General features: G+C 38.9%; 1 protein-coding gene across 6 annotated transcripts in view; it reads right to left on the bottom strand.

The window, feature by feature from the left end:
- Window positions 1-17,223, bottom strand: part of APP (amyloid beta precursor protein) — a 287,707-nt gene that overhangs the window by 119,027 nt on the left and 151,457 nt on the right. For all 6 annotated transcript variants that reach the window (XM_061134302.1, XM_061134303.1, XM_061134304.1 and 3 more), the window contains exon 6: window positions 11,102-11,301. In XM_061134302.1, the coding sequence (XP_060990285.1) occupies window positions 11,102-11,301 (200 nt within the window). The remainder of the gene's footprint in view (window positions 1-11,101; window positions 11,302-17,223) is intronic.

Below are 17,223 nucleotides of genomic sequence, written 5' to 3'. Positions count from 1 at the left end.
GCATAGATAAGGATGGTTTCACCATTATAGATAAGAATGGTTTCACCATTATAGATAAGGATGGTTTTCCTCTTTAGTTTCTTTACTTTGTCTCAATCTAAATCTGCACAGTATGGGGGACTATAATGCTACTGGAGACTGTTCCTCAAAGTGGAGGCAGCCAGTGAACCTGTAGGATCAGCATCACTTGGGATTCAGGATCCATCCCAGACCTACTGTCTCTGAATCTAAGCTTAGGAAGCACTTCAGGTCACATTAATGTTGGAGAAGCACCATGGCCAAATGTATCTTTTATGTGCAGTTAAAATGTCAAAAGTAGGAGAAGGAAATGGCAACCCACTCTAGTATTCTTGCCTGGAAAAGTCCATGGACAGACGAGCCTGGTGGGCTGCAGTGCATGGGGTTACATGACTGAGCACATGTGCACGAGGATGGAGGGAGAGGGGTTGGTAGCAATAAACTGGTAGAACTAAAAAAAAGTCAAAAGTTTATATATATATATATGAAATGTCAAAAGTATATATATACACATATATAACATATTTCAATAGTTATATATATTACTTTTAAATGTTATATATATTACTTTTAAAAAGTATAAAAGTATATATATATATATTTGACATTAAAAAACATATATAACTATTAAAGTATATTATATATAAGTATGTTTTATATACATACATATATAAGATTCAACCACCTTTCAAAAGGATCAGAGGGAAAGGATCAGTAAAAAGTTGCATAGGTTTTCACTTATTAAAAGAAGTGCAGATATATTTGGGAAATAAGGGGTAAACATACTTTGATAGTTAAAATAGTCAAATGTATACATATGCCAAAATCTTAATCTTAAGAAATTATCGTTACATATCACTTTTCCTCTGAAGTTCTGTCTCATGCAAAATTAAAGCAGCTTCAATACTTCTGCCTCAAATTGAACACTAATACAGTATTTTTCTTATTCATATGTCTATGAAAACTCAAAACTTCTCAGAAACCCAAATTTAAGTGATTTTGTTCTTGTAATTTGTCAGAACATTAGAATATCAAAAGTTTTTATTTATATTGGGGAAAAATAATGAAGAAAGCTGACATAAGACTGACGATCACTGAGCTTGGAATCTGCTTCCACTGCATCACTTCTCTGTAAGAAAGAATTATATAACATTTCTCTTACTGTAAGAAAAGGATGTTTCTAGATACTAGAGTCAAGGGTTGGGAGGATGGTCCTTTTCTGGGGGACACCAAGGGTGTCCATCTTGCCATGTTAACTTGTCCCTGTCATGGTACCCAGCAGCAAAGAGCGGGTGGGTGGCTTCCAGCTGAAAACAGCAGTATCCCTGCTTGCTCTATGGTACCAGACATGAGTGAGTTTCTTTAGGAAGAATAAAAAACAAACCAGGAAGGCAGTTTTTCTTTATCTCTCACTGCCTACATGGCACATATGTATGCGTAATACTTAAAAAATAATAATTGTATGTTGATTTGTCTCTAAATACAAACTATGAGACTATACATGACATATCAAATATCAGTTTTTATTTTACTAAATGAGTACTTAACTTTTTTTTTAGCATATATTTCGTTTATTTTAGTTTTTCTTCTCAAATTGAAACAAATGTTCACTGCTACCTACAATGTGCAAAGCAGAGTCAGGTGTCATGACTTACATTAACATGAGACACAGTATCGCAGGGGTATTTCTCTGCTCATATATTTAAAGCCAGGATCACTGTCGATCTCAATATCAAAGCTCAGTGGTTTGCAACGAGAAAGTCTGTGCTTCTTATCACCTCCCAAGGGACATGTATCAAGGGCTAGAGATGCATTTTTGGTCATCACACCTCGGGGGCGCTACAGTAGAAGCCAGGGATCTTGCTAAACATCCTACAACGAACAAGACAGTCTCCACAACAAAGAACTGTCCGGCATAAAACATTAATAATGCTGAGATGGAGAAACCCTGCCATAGCCCATGCAAACACCAGGATTCATGCTGCGTTTTAGTGACTTTGCCCCATCATTTGACCAAAGCTACTGTGCGGCAGTCAGCAACACCTCAGAAATCCTGGGTAACAGATGCTGGTAAATTCCAGAAGAGATATCCTCATGAGAATTAGATAACACGACATATCAGGAACTTAATTTCACGTGCAAGTAGCGTGAAATTCCTGTCTATATTCTGTTCTCAGAAATTATACCCAACAAAAGCATAAATAAATTTAAGGGGAGGAGATAAACCCATCCTCATAGTTAACACCAGCACTGTCTTACTATTATTAAGTCAGTACAGTACTTTATAACAAAGGGCACTATTTTCACCTCCTTTTACTGTTTCAAGAGTCTCCTAATTTTTAAAGTTTGTGCTGCTATCTTGAAGGCCAAGGCGTTTTCCTGAACACTTGTTTTAATTTTCTTTAAATTGAAATGTAGTTGATTTACAATGTTGTGTTAGTTTCAGGTGTAGAGCAAAGTGATTTGGTTATACATACATATGTAATTTTTTCAGATTATTCTCCCCTATACTTAATACGGAATACTGAGTAGAGTTCCCTGTGCTATGCAGTAAGTCCTTATTGATTACCTATTTTATATATAGCAGTGTGTATGTGTTAATCCCAAACTCCTAATTTATCCTTCCTCCCTGTGAGGCAAAGTCTTTCTGTTTTATATATAAGTTCATTTGTATCCTTTTTATTTAGAGTCCACATATCAGTGATACCATATGACATTTATCCTTGTCTGGTTTACTTCTTAGTTTGACACCTTGTCTGGTTTCCTTCACTTAATTTGATAATGTCTAGGTCCTTCCATGTTGCTACAAATGGCATTATTCAGCTATAAACGTTCCACTGAACATCATTTTTATGTGATATTTGTTCAGCTTTGCCTCCTCTTGACGTCTTACTCTTCTGCTAATAGAATCACAAAAGGTCAAATGTCAGAAGAGGTGATACATTTTTAGGGGGACAAAGAAACAGGTGTTTAGACTGAAATCCATCCTGCTTAAAAACTCCAGAAAGTCTTTTTCTACAAGGGAACTAAAGATTTCCATTAAAACACACAATTGTTACCTGCCCAAGGAATCAGAGCCTCTACTTAATGGAACATATAGATTAGCTAAAAATTAGCTGAAAATGACATGCATGTTTAAATGCTCTGTTCTCTCATTTGCTGGATTTCTTTTACTATATTTGATTTTTTAAAATTGCAGACTCTGTGTTGTGAAAATATATACAATTGCCAACATTTGTAAATTTTTTGGACAGCAACTGATTTAGGGAAAAACATAAGAAAGACTAGCATTTTTTAAAAACCTAGTTTCTGGCCTTTAATTGAACAGGGCTGAAAATTTTATTTTTATAAGAAATTTAGACATAATTGTGTTAAAATACCTTCAGCTGATTATTTCCTTTTCTAACATTGTATTAAAGAATCTTGACACAAATAAAAGTGTAGAAGGTAAAAATAAGCACTATTAGCCATGTAAAAGTTCAAGCAAAATCAAGTTCAAAAACAGAACTTTCTATGTGGCAATGAAGATCTTAGTGGATATATTAAACCACTGACTTCTATATTCCACAGTATGAAACCTATATTTCAAAAAAATTGTTACTAAAAAATTATATATGTAAACACATCACACGCAGTCTTTTATATGGCTCTGTTTCTCACATTTGAAGTAAATTATTTGAATGAGCATGGAAAGAAGCTTGTTAATGCCATGCTTCACTCTGCCTTTACCAAAGCATATATCAAACAACCTCAAAATCAATGGCTGCAGTGCCATGGGGCACAAAATAATAGGCTGCCATCTGTCACATCTCTGCCCTGCGTGGATACTAGTTCTCTCAAAGTCATGAAAAGGATGCTACATTCTGGTCCAGGAACAGGAGTGGAACTTACCTGTCTGTGGTCCTAACAGAGAAGGGTAAAGTCTTCCTCAAAAGGAAGCAGCCATTATTCCTTTGCCCTGTTTTCAAACCCATAAGGGAGTTTTATTTTCATTTTGGGCTAGTGTGCTGCTATGAGAACCCCAACAAAAGTATGTGAGTATATTTCCATGTCTGCAGCAAGTCAAGCTCATAGTCTTCTCCAAACTTCATGGAAAGTTAAATACAAGCAATGAAAAAGAATCCTACCAGTGAGTGATGGGCTGCCTTGCAAGTGGCACATGGATTACAGACAGGTAACACAGGGGACGTGAAAATCAGGTCAACCTCTGTCTGCTCTACCCTTGGGATAACACAAGCCGTTCTGCTTTATTTATGGTACTTCTCGGATTCGTTCTATTCAGTGCTCCATTAACAGGCAAATCCCTATTCTCCTTTAAAAAAACTCACTCAGACGACAACTTCTTGGCAATGCTGTAGGTGAAAATTCTGTCTCTTGGCTGGGCACTTTCCCTCCCCTGGGCTGCCAAAGTTTCTCCCCAGCCAGGCGAGAAAGGCTGGTTTCTCCTGAAGAGTGAGTATACAGCTCTGGCTGGAAGCAACCTGAGTGAGCCACCTTCTTCATATCCCTGTGTTCTCAAGAACCGGTGCAATGCCCAGTTCCTAGGAGTGCCTGGTCTGTGTTGGTGGAATGTACAGCAGCAAATCACACGACGCTTCTCAGAGATTAACAGTAACCAGAGGGAGATGAACAGTAATTTAATTCTGTGGAGGTCAAGTCACCTAGCCCAAGGCAAGCAACATTTAGATCAAACTTTTAAACTTCATCATCGTATGGTATGGTTAAATTGTCTCCTCAATCAGTATCTCTGTCCATTTAATAGTTGAACTTCCAAGAGGTTTAAAATACCCTCAAGAAATGAAACTCCACCTTGAAATGCAATGGTATTTAAAACTATCTTGATTCAGTTTTCAGCCAGACACAAAATTGAACTGCAGATATTTGAATATGCAATATAGTCACAAAAGGTAATTTAATCAAGTAACCAAGTTTAAGCTGTTTTCTCCTTAATATATGCCCATAAATAACAGCTCTATTATATAATAGAAATGGATGCATCTCATTGATGCATTTTATAATGCAAAAAGACAATCTGTTGGGTTACCTTTGGCATTCCTAACTAGGAGTAAGTGTTAGTTCTCTGGGGAATCAAAATGACACACAGACCAGGGCAACTATAGTTGTTATTGTTCAGTTACTAAGTCATGTCTGACTTTGTGACCCACGGACTGTAGCCTGCCAGGCTCCTCTGTCCTCCAGCTATAGTAGATTAGGTTAGTTGAGCACTTACTGTCTACCAGGAACAGTGCTAAGTGTTTCCTGTGAATTACTTCATTTAATCCTCACAAAATGGTTAAAACTAGGTGGGTATTATTGAATCACATTTTTCAAAGGGAAGCAATGAGGTATAGAGGTTATTTCACTGATACAAATTTACACAGTCTGTAGGTTGTAAAGCCAGGCTTTGACTCTGAGCAGCCTTTCCTTTTAAAACATATGGAAAACTTAGAATGTGCCAGGCATTATATGGTAAATGCTTAGCATGGATCATCTAGAGTAATCATGTAATAAACATGCAACATCATTACAGCATCTATAAAACACACATGGGAAAACAGACTTACCGAGGGTATCTTGGTAACTGGCCCAAGACCATAAAATTATTAAAAAATTTTCTCTTTAAACACTTTACTAGTCTATCTCTACCCATAATAAAACCACCTTAATGAAATTAACTTGGAATGGTAATATCTGAGATATAAAAACTTCCTACTGTGTTTCTAATGATCAGTATCAGAAGTTTCCTATAAAGGCCTGGATAGTAAATATTTTCAGCTTTGCAGGCCACATGGTATCTTTTTCGACTCCTCAACTCTGCCTCTGTAACATGAAAGTTGCCCCAGACAATATGTAAACAAATGGGATTGGCTGTATCCTAATAAAACCTTTGATTAGAAAATTGGTGACAGTCCATATTTAGCCTGTGGCCATAGTTTAATATAAAAATAAGATAAAATGATACTATTATTATATAAATAAGCATTCTAAAAGTCAGGAAATGCTCAAAGTGAAACAATACCAAGATGAACACATGCCTAGAACAAAGGAACAGACATTTACAAGGGGACACAGGTTAAATTGAACTAGTGTGTATTTATAAACAAAAGGAAAAAGAAAAAAAAAATAACATTAGGGTGGTAAAAAACACTCTGGTCCATCTAAGCCCAAATCCTGGCTTCACCACTTACCAGCTTTGTGATTATGGACAAGGTTTAAAAAATTTCTCTCAGCTTTATTTGCCTTGGCTTTACATGGGAAATAAAAATTCTACCACCACTCAGCACATTACAAGGATTAAGAGACAGAATCCCTGCCCTAAAGGCAAGGGGAGTGGTGATCCTGAAAACAAGAAATCCCAGCCTGATCGGCCACGACGCAGTAACAGCCAGCTCCCCATCACACCTGCTATAGCAGAGAAGTGCCGAGCCATCAGCAGAGGCGTGATAAATGTGTACTTGCTGAATCAGTGAACATATAGAAAAAACCAGTTACTCTGGATGAACAGAACTGGCTAGCTAAATCATAGACTATGCCATTTACTACAACACCCACATCTAATCAGAGTTTGGGCTTCCCAGTGGTAAAGAATCAGCCTGTCAATGCAGCAGACATGGATTCAATCCCTGGGTCAGAGAGATGCCCTGGAATACAAAATAGCAACCCGCTCCAGTCTTCTTGCCTGGAAAATTTCACGGACAGAGAAGCCTGGAGGGCTACAGTCCATGGGGTCAAAAAGACTTGGACATGACTGAGCGCACAGCACACAGAGTTTAGGATTCGTGGTTGAGTCAACAGTGTACGCTGATGTCTTAGGTTCATGAAATGCAAGCACTTCTCAAAACACAGAAAATTAGGAGCAAGTGTCTACATCTACTAGGGGTTTCCTGGTGGACTACTGCTGTATGCAAATTGGTATGGGCTTATTCCACTAGATCAAAACCATAGATGCTAAAGTCAGATAGGTGTGCTCACTTCTCAACGATCCCTTTCTCCTTTGGAATCAGTTAACAGAATCAGAATCAGAACTGGCATCTTCTGCTTTGATATCAATGATTCTAATACAATATGGCTGAACATTTTCTGACTATGTTGAAATGTCCTATATTTTTCTTCCCTCTGCCTATTTCTTTCAAATTGTAATGGGACAAAACTATTGAGGTTTTTTATGAAGCACATTAAAGACGCATACTAGTAGCAATGTGTTGGTAATGAAGAATGTTCATTATTAAGTGTGGTTGTAAATCACATTTTCTCTCGGGCACTGAAACATTAACACCGGAAATGAGATGGTAAGCCTCTTTTCAATCTCTCTTCTTTGCAGGTCATTTCCAACCTTTATTGTCAGTGGAGGGGCCAGCTGTATGTTATTAGAGTTTTACAAAGTTAGCAGTCAGCTATGGCATTGACACTGTTCATTAGGAAATAGTTGTAACCCACTTCCTATACCAATGGGGTGGAGGGAACCACAGGAAACTGGTCGCTTTAATGTGACCATCAGAATCTTCTACTTCTTTATCAGAATTAGATGGGAATACAGAAAACTCTGACACAGATCCAATATATACCATTAACATGTTTCTCCTCTTAGGCCTCCTTTCCCAGAAAGTCTTGCTTCAATCACAGCTTCTGCTTATTTCAGGAGTCTTGAATGGAAGGAGAGATCCCATTAAAGGCTCTTCTAGTTCTAGCATTAATAATTGGTACTTCTAATATTAGGTATTTGTTTTAAGAAGGCCACTATTAATGCTGTTCTTGACAACAGCATTATCAACTTATCTTTTAAGGTTAGTTTCTTTTATTTTTTTTAATCTTTAGCCTGGAGATATTTTTTTTTCTAAAGTTCTCTTTTAATTGTAGTTGTCTTTCTATAAAAAATACAAGAAATGTATATGCCCTCTATTTCTATTTAATATCTAATAATGCTACATTTAGAGAAAAACTGAAGCACAAAGAACTGGAATTATTCAGAATGTAACAAGACCATATTATCTCAAGAAAATTCTGTCTGGGTCTGGAATTCGGCCTACGTTTCTGTGGCATTCTCTCATATACTGCATAAATTGTGTCACTTACTGCTCACCCATCCCCTCAATAGCAGTAGTAAAAAACAAAAATCTCTTCATTGTTTCTACTAGAAAAATCCTCAACACATAATAGGTCCTGAACTAATTACCCTCAGTTAATAGCAACATTCGCCGGCCTGGCATTAAAGGTCTCCACATTTTAGTCCCAACTTACCTTCCTGTAATCCTCTTATGGAAGATTTACCTGCTCTACTTTAATTGGACTGACCTTATCTCCCAAGCATGCCATGTACCCTCTCAAGGCACCATATTGGTTTGGCTGTTCTTAATGACCCTGAAGTAGGCTGCAAGACAATCTATTGGTAGTTCCACCACCAGCCCTTCTAGTCTGCCTTCAAATGCCATCTTTTTCATAGACCCATCCCTGATCAATCTCCTGTACTGTGAAGCAGGCTCTGGGCTCATACTTTTTACAACACAGACTCTGTATTTTTTTGGCTTATGTTTCCTACTAGACTTTCACATCCATCACGGTCAGCTATCCTGTGTGTTCTCATCATATTACTGATCCCCTGAGCCCAGTAAAATGGCTTATTCAAAAGAGGTACTCCAAAAATGAATGCTGAATAGGTGGGCAATAATGATTATGCAAGCAACTATCCTGGTGGAGAGCACAAGAACTTGAGTCCCACAGCAGAATACTAGCTGCTGTAATTTATAGTCACACATCTTTTTTTGGTTCACATATAAATTGCTTTATTCTGTTTAATAATTGCAAAATATTCCAAAGTATGGCATATAATAATTTCTTTAGCCAAAATCGTATTAAAGACTTTTAGGTTGTCTACAATCTTTGTTGTTTCAAATAGTGCTCAATAAATAGCTATGTATATTTGTCATTTTTGAATTGCTAGATCGGGATTCACACTTTTTACTTCTGAAATGCATTGCTAAATTGTATTACATTGTTTAAGAGCCATAGCTTTTGTCTTGTGAATTGTCTCTCTTTATTTTTTACTGGATTTTTTTAGTTTATTTTTTCCTTTTTTTCACGGTATATCTTCTAAAGTAAAATATAGTATACCTTCAAAACTAAAGCAATTTACAACACTGAAACATAGATTATAGAAATAAAGACACTGAAATATATCCTATGATATCTCTGTAGCCACTTTAACTAGTAGAAGGCTGTAGGGCCTCCAGTTAATTTAAAAGTCTAATAGGTATGCTTCAATAAAACTGATTAAAATTCCCTTGTAACTGAACCAGTGATTAGTATCTATGAACAGTCCTATTTATCTTAAATGTATACTCACAGGTTGATCAGTGTAAACCTGAAAAGAATGTGTTATCAAACAATTATCAGGAGCAAAAGAAAAAGAACCCCTGAAAAATCCATCTTTCCCTGCTAGGAAAATAGAAGCTAACAAGTTCATGTAGCTAGATCTGCACGGATGGTCCTAAGAGGTACATGGAAAACCTCCTGAAAAACAGTGCCTCAAACAAAATGCTTATTTACTTAAATGTGTATCTAAGTACATGCTCAACTGAAGAAATTGTTGTCATTTCATAGGGAATTACAAAGTTAAGCGATCTATTTGGTATTCTATGTATATTTTAAGAGAATATGTGATATTGCAATAGATTTTAAGCTAACTCTGAGTGTTCAACTCAGAATAATCTCACTTTTAAAAGCTACAAGTTAAAGAAATGCAAAACTTCAAAACTACTATGTTAAGTGAAAGAAGCCAGACACAAAAGACCATGTATGACCCCACTTATATTAAAAGTCTAGAAAAGGCAAATCTGTAGAGACATAAAGAAGATCAATGGTTGCTGAGGGCTAGCGGTAAGAATAAGAATTCACGGTGAAGGGGTGTGAGGACTGGGGTGATGAAAATGTTCTAAGATTGGATTCTGTGATGGTTTCACAATCTGATACATTTATTAATGCCACTGAATTATACACCTCTGCACTTAAGATGAGTGAATTTTATATGTAAATTATACTTCAGCAAAGTTATAAAAAATGCAGTGAGGGGAAGATGGCATACCACAGTGATCATTAGGAATCTATGTGAAGCAAAAAGAGTAGCTTATTTTAAGCTCCAATTTAACAATGGAGGAGAAAGCATTTTACTTTAATAAAAGTGACCATATTGTTGTAGCATTTGTGGACAGACTTTAAAAGTACCTGCAATGCATTAAAACAATATTTATGTCTGTACTCATTCAATCTAATCTTAGGCCCATCTTTTACTACTTGCAAAACAAACATATACCCTTTAAGAAAGGCAACTCAACAATTCAATAATTTTGGTTGTTTAGTGTAAACTGAACCTTGCTTTTATTTCAGGGAGACAAAAAGGGGGTCTTCTAGTTCGTTCCGTATACAACATTTCCAATAGAAGCATTGATTAACCAGAAAAACAAAGTCTAAGATCTGCCTCTCTAAGAAGGCACTGTCCCTTCCCCCAGTAAACTATCGTATAGACAACACAAGTCATCCAAGTTAAATTTCAGCAAAAAATAATGTCATGCTCTCCAAGTGGCCTTCTTTTGCTTTAAAATTAAATTAAATCTAATCACAACTACTCACTCAACCAACATTTATTGAAAAGTTTCTATAAGGCAAGCACCCTGCATCACACTAGGTAAAATTCAGCCTTTGGCATCAAGGAGCTCATGATCTTGGTGATGAAAGGGGCCTCGGACAATGGAGTGCAATCAACACCCACTGTCAGAAGAATGACAAGGAGGCCACCTAACCTGGTCCTTGTCAAATGACATGGCCCCCAGTAGGCGGAGTTCTGCAGAACAACGTGCCAAGTAGCATACAGAAGTAGCAGGCACAGAACAGTCTGTAATATCAAGGTTTCACATTTTTTTAAATGAATCGTTGGATGCTTGTTCATCCAAAAAAAGTTCCACAAGCACAAGGCAACGTGTTACCTCCCATCACCTGGGAGGCAGTGATGGCAGGCTGGATGGAAATTTCAAACTCTGGTGTGATGCCTTCCTTTTCCCCGAGCAAGAAAATCCAAGTGACAGTGGGTTACCTCGGACCACCTCCTCCACAGACTCCGTGGTGGTGGTGGTGGTGGCGATGCTGGTGGTCCTCTCCGTGGCCTCCTCGTAGGGTTCCTCAGCCTCTTCTTCCACTTCCTCACCATCCTCATCATCCTCCTCGTCGTCGGCTTCTTCTTCCTCCACATCCGCCACTTCTTCCTCCTCTGCCACTTCTACGACTTTGTCTTCACTGGAGCAGGAGGGAGAAATAATAGCAGTAGTCATTAAACACATTTCGGGCAAGGAAAAAGAAAACCAATGACAAGGAGCCTTGGGTCCTTGAGAGGGAACATGGCACTGCATATTGGGAATACATGTAAATCCATGGCTGATTCATATCAATGTATGACAAAACCCACTGGAAAAAAAAAAAAAAAAGCTACACCCTCAAAAAAAAACAAAACACATAGGAGGTCTGAAGCCAGCAGGTCACACTACGATTCCCAGCTCAGCAGATCTGCAACTTTTTAATCTCTGAACAAAGATCTTGGTTTACACAGCTGCAAAAAGAGGCTACCGTGATTCCAACTATATGACATCCTGGAAAAGGCAATGTTATGGAGACCATGGTTATGGAGCTATGGTTTTACCAGTAGTCATGTATGGACGTGAGAGTTGGACTATAAAGAAAGCTGAGCACCAAAAAATTGATGCTTTTGAACTGTGGTGTTGGAGAAGACTCTTGAGAGTCCCTTGGACTGCAAGGAGATCCAACCAGTCCAGCCTAAAGGAGATCAGTCCTTCATTGGTAGGACTGATGCTGAAGCTGAAACTCGAATACTTTAGCCACCTGATGTGAAGAGCTAACTCATTGGAAAAGACCCTGATGCTGGGAAAGATTGAGGGCAGGAGCAGAAGGGGATGACAGAGGATGAGATGGTTGGATGGCATCACCAACTCCATGGACATGAGTTTGAGTAAACTCCAGGAGTTGGTGATGGACAGGGAGGCCTGGTGCGCTGCAGTCCATGGGGTCACAAAGAGTTGGACACGACTGAGAGACTGAACCGAACTGGATGGAGACCATAAAAAGATCAGTGGTTGCTAGGAGTTTGGAGTGAGGAAAGAAGGAATGAACAGGTAGAACAGAGGGGTTTGAAGGGCAGTGAGATTGCTCTGTAATACACTGTATCAGAGACAATATATACAATCGTCTGCTATACATGCAATGCATTTGTGAAAACCCATAGAACCGTACAACACAAAACATGAACTTGAATGTAAACTATGGATTTTATCAATGATGCATCAATATTGGTTCAAGTGTACAATACTAATGCAAAATGTTAATAATTGGGGGGGGCGCTCTGTATTTCCTGTTCAATTTTTTTCTAAACCTAAAATTGCTCTTAAAAATAAAGTCTATCAAAAAGGTTGGGGTGGGGGATGCCAAAACAAAGTTTACCGTATTGTTGGGGTCACTTGTTATAAAACATGTGAAAATACCACAAAGCACCTGCATACTAGATATTCAATAAGGGGATGTGGAAATTCGTTCAATATTACTGTTGAATGTTTAGAATTAGAATGTTGAATTAGAAATGAAAGGGGAAGAAGAAATTGGTTTTTCCAGTAGTCATGTATGGAATATGAGAGTTGGACCATACGGAAGGCTGAACACTGAAGAATTGATGCTTTTGAACTGTGGTGCTGGAGAAGACTTTTGAGAGTCCCTTGGACTGCAGGGAGATCAGGCCAGTCAATCCTAAAGGAAGTCAGTCCTGAATATTCATTGGAAGGACGGATGCTGAAGCTCCAATAATTTGGTCACATGATGTGAAGAGCTGACTCACTGGAAAAGACCCTGATGCTGGGAAAGAATGAGGGCAGGAGGAGAAGGGGGTAGGACAGGAAGAGATGGTTAAATAGCATCACCGACTCAATGGACATGAATCTGAGCAAATTCTGGGAGACAGTGAAGGACAGGAGAGCCTGGTGTGCTGCAGTCCATGGGATTGCAAAGAGTGGGACATGACTTAGCGACTGAACAATAGCGACAAAACCTGTGTAATACTCAATGGTAGGGATGCTTACTGAAACTATATCTGTGCTCCCTTTTGCTAGTTGTGTAAGCTTTCTAGAATACCAGATATTTCAGTGGTTCTCACATTTCAGCAAGCATCAGAAGGCTGCACCTGGAAGGTTTATTAAAACACAGATCACCAGGCACCACCCCCAGATTTCTGAGTCAGTGGTGGGATAGGGGATGAGAATTTTCATTTCTAACAATTTTCCAGGTAATGCTGCTGCTGACAGTGGGAGGACAATATTCTGAGGACCCCTGAAATATGCAACACTGAGAATAATGGGAACAGACAGGCAGTGAGTCACAGTATAATTGGGAAGGGGATCAGAAATAATATTTATGGCATTAAACATGTATATATATATACTCGATCAGAATGGTGAGTAATAAATCAGCAAATTTGGATAGCCAAAGAATATGTCTGGAACAAAATCCAGAAGTCCAAGTAAGATATTCTTGTGGCAGTCATGTGCCTGCCAGTGCAGATGTGGTTGAGAGCAACTGAAAGATGATAAATGAAGGGAGGAATCTAAGTGTTTAACAGTGAAAGCATCTCACGTGCCATGGGGCTGCAGAGGAGAAATAATTTCATCCCTGATCAGATCACAAAACCAGTACAGGAAAAAGATCTAGATGTGCTGGAGGATATCAGCTCACCAGAGCATCTACTCCAGGTCTGTTTAACAAGAAGCACTACGGCAGTAGGACTGAGAACTGCCCTGCTGACATTTACATTGTATCCCAGACCGATTCCTGCTCACAAGGAGAAGCTCATTGCTGGGGGAAGTGACAGGAATCTGGAGAGTGCCTGTCAGCCGCCACCTGAAGCCCTGGGATGTGAGCTGGGCATTGTAAAGGAAATCAGATTTCAGACGTGTGAGGGAAAGAGAATGGTAGGATTTGGTAATGTAGGGAGATAGGAGGATGGCAGAAGGCTTTCAAATCCTGAAAGTCTGACACGGCAGCCACAAGGGGTGAGAGTGAAAAAGAGAAAGAGCTGTGAAAAGATGAATATAGCACTAGAAGAAGTTCCCTGATCAACCCAGAATTTAAAGGACTTTTTAAAGATTTACAAAAATGTGTAGGGACTTCCATGGTGGCCCAGTGGTTAAAGACTTCATGCTTTCAATGCAGGGGGTGAGGGTTTGATGCCTGATCGTGTAACTAAGATCCCTCATGCCATGGAATGAAGATAAAAATAAAGTAAAACAAAACAAAAGTGTATAATCCTCCCACCCCCAAGTGGAATGCTTTTCTAATTCTGATTAAATATGATATATGAACAATAAATGAACACATTTGAATGTTGAACACATTCTAAGAGGCTAAAGAATATGGAGAAACTTATTTAGGAGGAATAACATTAATAATAATGTATCATGATATGTTATTATCAATTGAATAAATGACATGTTAATGCAGAGAAAACCCTAACCAGTTATTTAAACGTTTCCATGAGACCATGAAGAAATAGGTAAGAGGGGGAAGAGAAACACTGGCATTGATCGTCAGATGGTATAAACCTTCACCTGCTTAGAGAGAAATGGGGTGCAATCATTGATTTCTTCATTGCCTGAATTCCTGCACAAATGTCTACCGCTTAAGGCAACATTTCAAAAGAATCCTAAACTTAACAGCTGCTTAGATGCCTCAATTTTAGCCAATATACTGCCTCCTCATTTTTCTACAAAATCTTGATGTACTGCTAGTGACTAAAGATGACCTAAGGCATGCCATGGGCCCATTTCTTGTGTTTGAGCTCTCTTCTGTATTCAACGAGATCACAGGCACCAACACTCTTTATTTGTATTTTTTAAAGTTATTTGTTTTTAAATGAAGGGTAATTGCTTTACAATGCTGTGTTGGTTTCCGCCATACATCAGCATGAGTTGGCCACAGGTATAACGCTGTCCCCTTCCTCTCAACCTCCCTCCCACCTCCCACCCCATCCCACTCCTCCCCGTTGTCATGGAGCCCTGGTTTGAGTCCACTGAGTCATATAGCAAATTCCCACTGGCTATCTATTTGACATGTGGTGGTGTATATGAAGACATAGAGAACAGACTTATGGATATGGAGAAGGGGGAAGGACAGGGTGGGATGAATGGAGAGAGTAACGTGGAAACATATACAGCAATACTCTTTAGTTCTCCAAATTAAATGGAAAATTCATGGAAAACAAGAGAGAAAAATCCAATCCAATCAGTCTTCTTAAACCACAACATGTGAAGTGCGGGTGGAATGCCAGGGTCTGGGTATGCAATCCAGGGTACAGACAACAGTGGGCTTCTGGGTGGGGTGATGAAAACGCCCCAGGGCATCCCCCAAGCCCCCCCAACCATCTCTGTTATGACTTGAATGTTGCATTTAAAACTCCAAACAGAAAGCATGTGCATAAAAACAGCTGTGTTTAAAGCAATCTGCATTCTGGTATGTGTCCAGCCATGAAAAAGAGTAAAATACATGCCTACCATCCATCACTGCATCTGCCGGAGCAATTTCCTGGCATAATAACAAGGAACAGAGACACAGAACAGTTCAGCTGGCTGAGGAATTAAATTACTTGGCCTGAGAGAACTCACGTCCAGTTCTTATTACCATAGCTTTGATTTCTGGAATTAAATTTAGACGTCCATGAATTCAATTATCTCTTTGGACACCATTAAAACAGTAGCACACAGCTATGTTTTAATGACGTGGTGTCTTCCCCTAAAAGGCCCAACATGCCAACATTATAACTTCTATTTGCAGTTTTCATAAATAGCTGGAAACACAGAAAGGGAAAAAAATAAAATTAAAAAAAGTTTTCCACCTTCTCTTCAACTGCTAGACAACTCTGTTCTGTGATGTGACCAAGGTGAGTTAGCTTTACATCTATTTTTTTATTTGGTTGTGTTATGAATCCCCCTGCAATACATGAGACCCGGGTTCGATCCCTGGGTTGGGAAGATCTTCTGGAGAAGGAAATGGCAACCCACTCCAGTCTTCTTGCCTGGAGAATTCCATGGACAGAGGAGCGTGGTGGGTTACAGTTCATGGGGATCACAAAGAGTCGGACATGACTGAGTGACTAACACTTTCATTTTCACTTTCATGGGGCATGTGGGATCTAATTCCCTGACCAAGGAGTGAACCCAGGACCCCTGCATTGGGAGCACAGAGTCTTAGCCAGGGGACCACCAGGGAAGTCCCCAAGGTGAGCCACAGTAACTAAAATAAATAAATAAATGCATGCAAGAAGGTCCAGTTTATGGAAATGTGAGGCTGAGCATCATAGAGCAATGTCTCATCAACAAGTAAACTCACAATAAAATAGTACTTTGAGCACATGGTGGAATATTCATTCATTCACTCACACATTTTAGCCTCTGTCAATTTAAAGTAGACAGCTTTTCCAGCCTTTAAATTCCAATAATGAAAACAATTCTAAGGCATGAGGGAATGATCTGAAAACGCTCATCATCCTAGGAGCATCTGAATTAAATAAACAGGTTGAAGGGTCAAAGGGACATTATCATGAGGAAATCAATCACTGAGGATACAATTTTATGTGTCAGCAAGTAAGACTTTAGTTGAGTGAAGGATACACTGCATCACAAAGGTGGTGTTCAAATTTCTAAGTCTGACCTTGATAGATTCCACTCATCACAGTTGGCTCCCTAAGACTCCCTTGAGACAAGAAAAGATTCTGATTCACTTACTAGTTTCAGTTGATTTTTGTTTAAGTCATGCAAAACAGCTCACCATTTGCATTCTCTAAAAAAGCTGTATTTATTCTTTCATCTTCTCCATTAAGACTGATAACTTTTCTCCCCCACCTCTCCCGCACTCTGTAGGACAAAGGAGAGGAAATGGCAGAGAGAAAGTAGATTCCCAGGGTTTTTGTGAATTGACAATCAGGAGATCTGAACTACAGCAGGGAAGAGGGAAGAGTGAAAACAGAGTGACTGGCGGTTCCCAGAATGTAGGACCCACGGGGGCCAGAAGGGCAAGTCTCAACAGGAAGACACTCAGACACTTCTGTGTTCATCGGGAAACCAGAAGAAAAGAGTCTCCCAGGGTAAGGGGATAGAGAGAGAAAGCAAA

Source organism: Dama dama, chromosome 31, assembly GCF_033118175.1.
Source record: "Dama dama isolate Ldn47 chromosome 31, ASM3311817v1, whole genome shotgun sequence".
NCBI lineage: Eukaryota > Metazoa > Chordata > Mammalia > Artiodactyla > Cervidae > Dama > Dama dama.
Note: the sequence above shows the minus strand (reverse complement) of the source record. Positions and strands in the feature narration are given on the sequence as shown.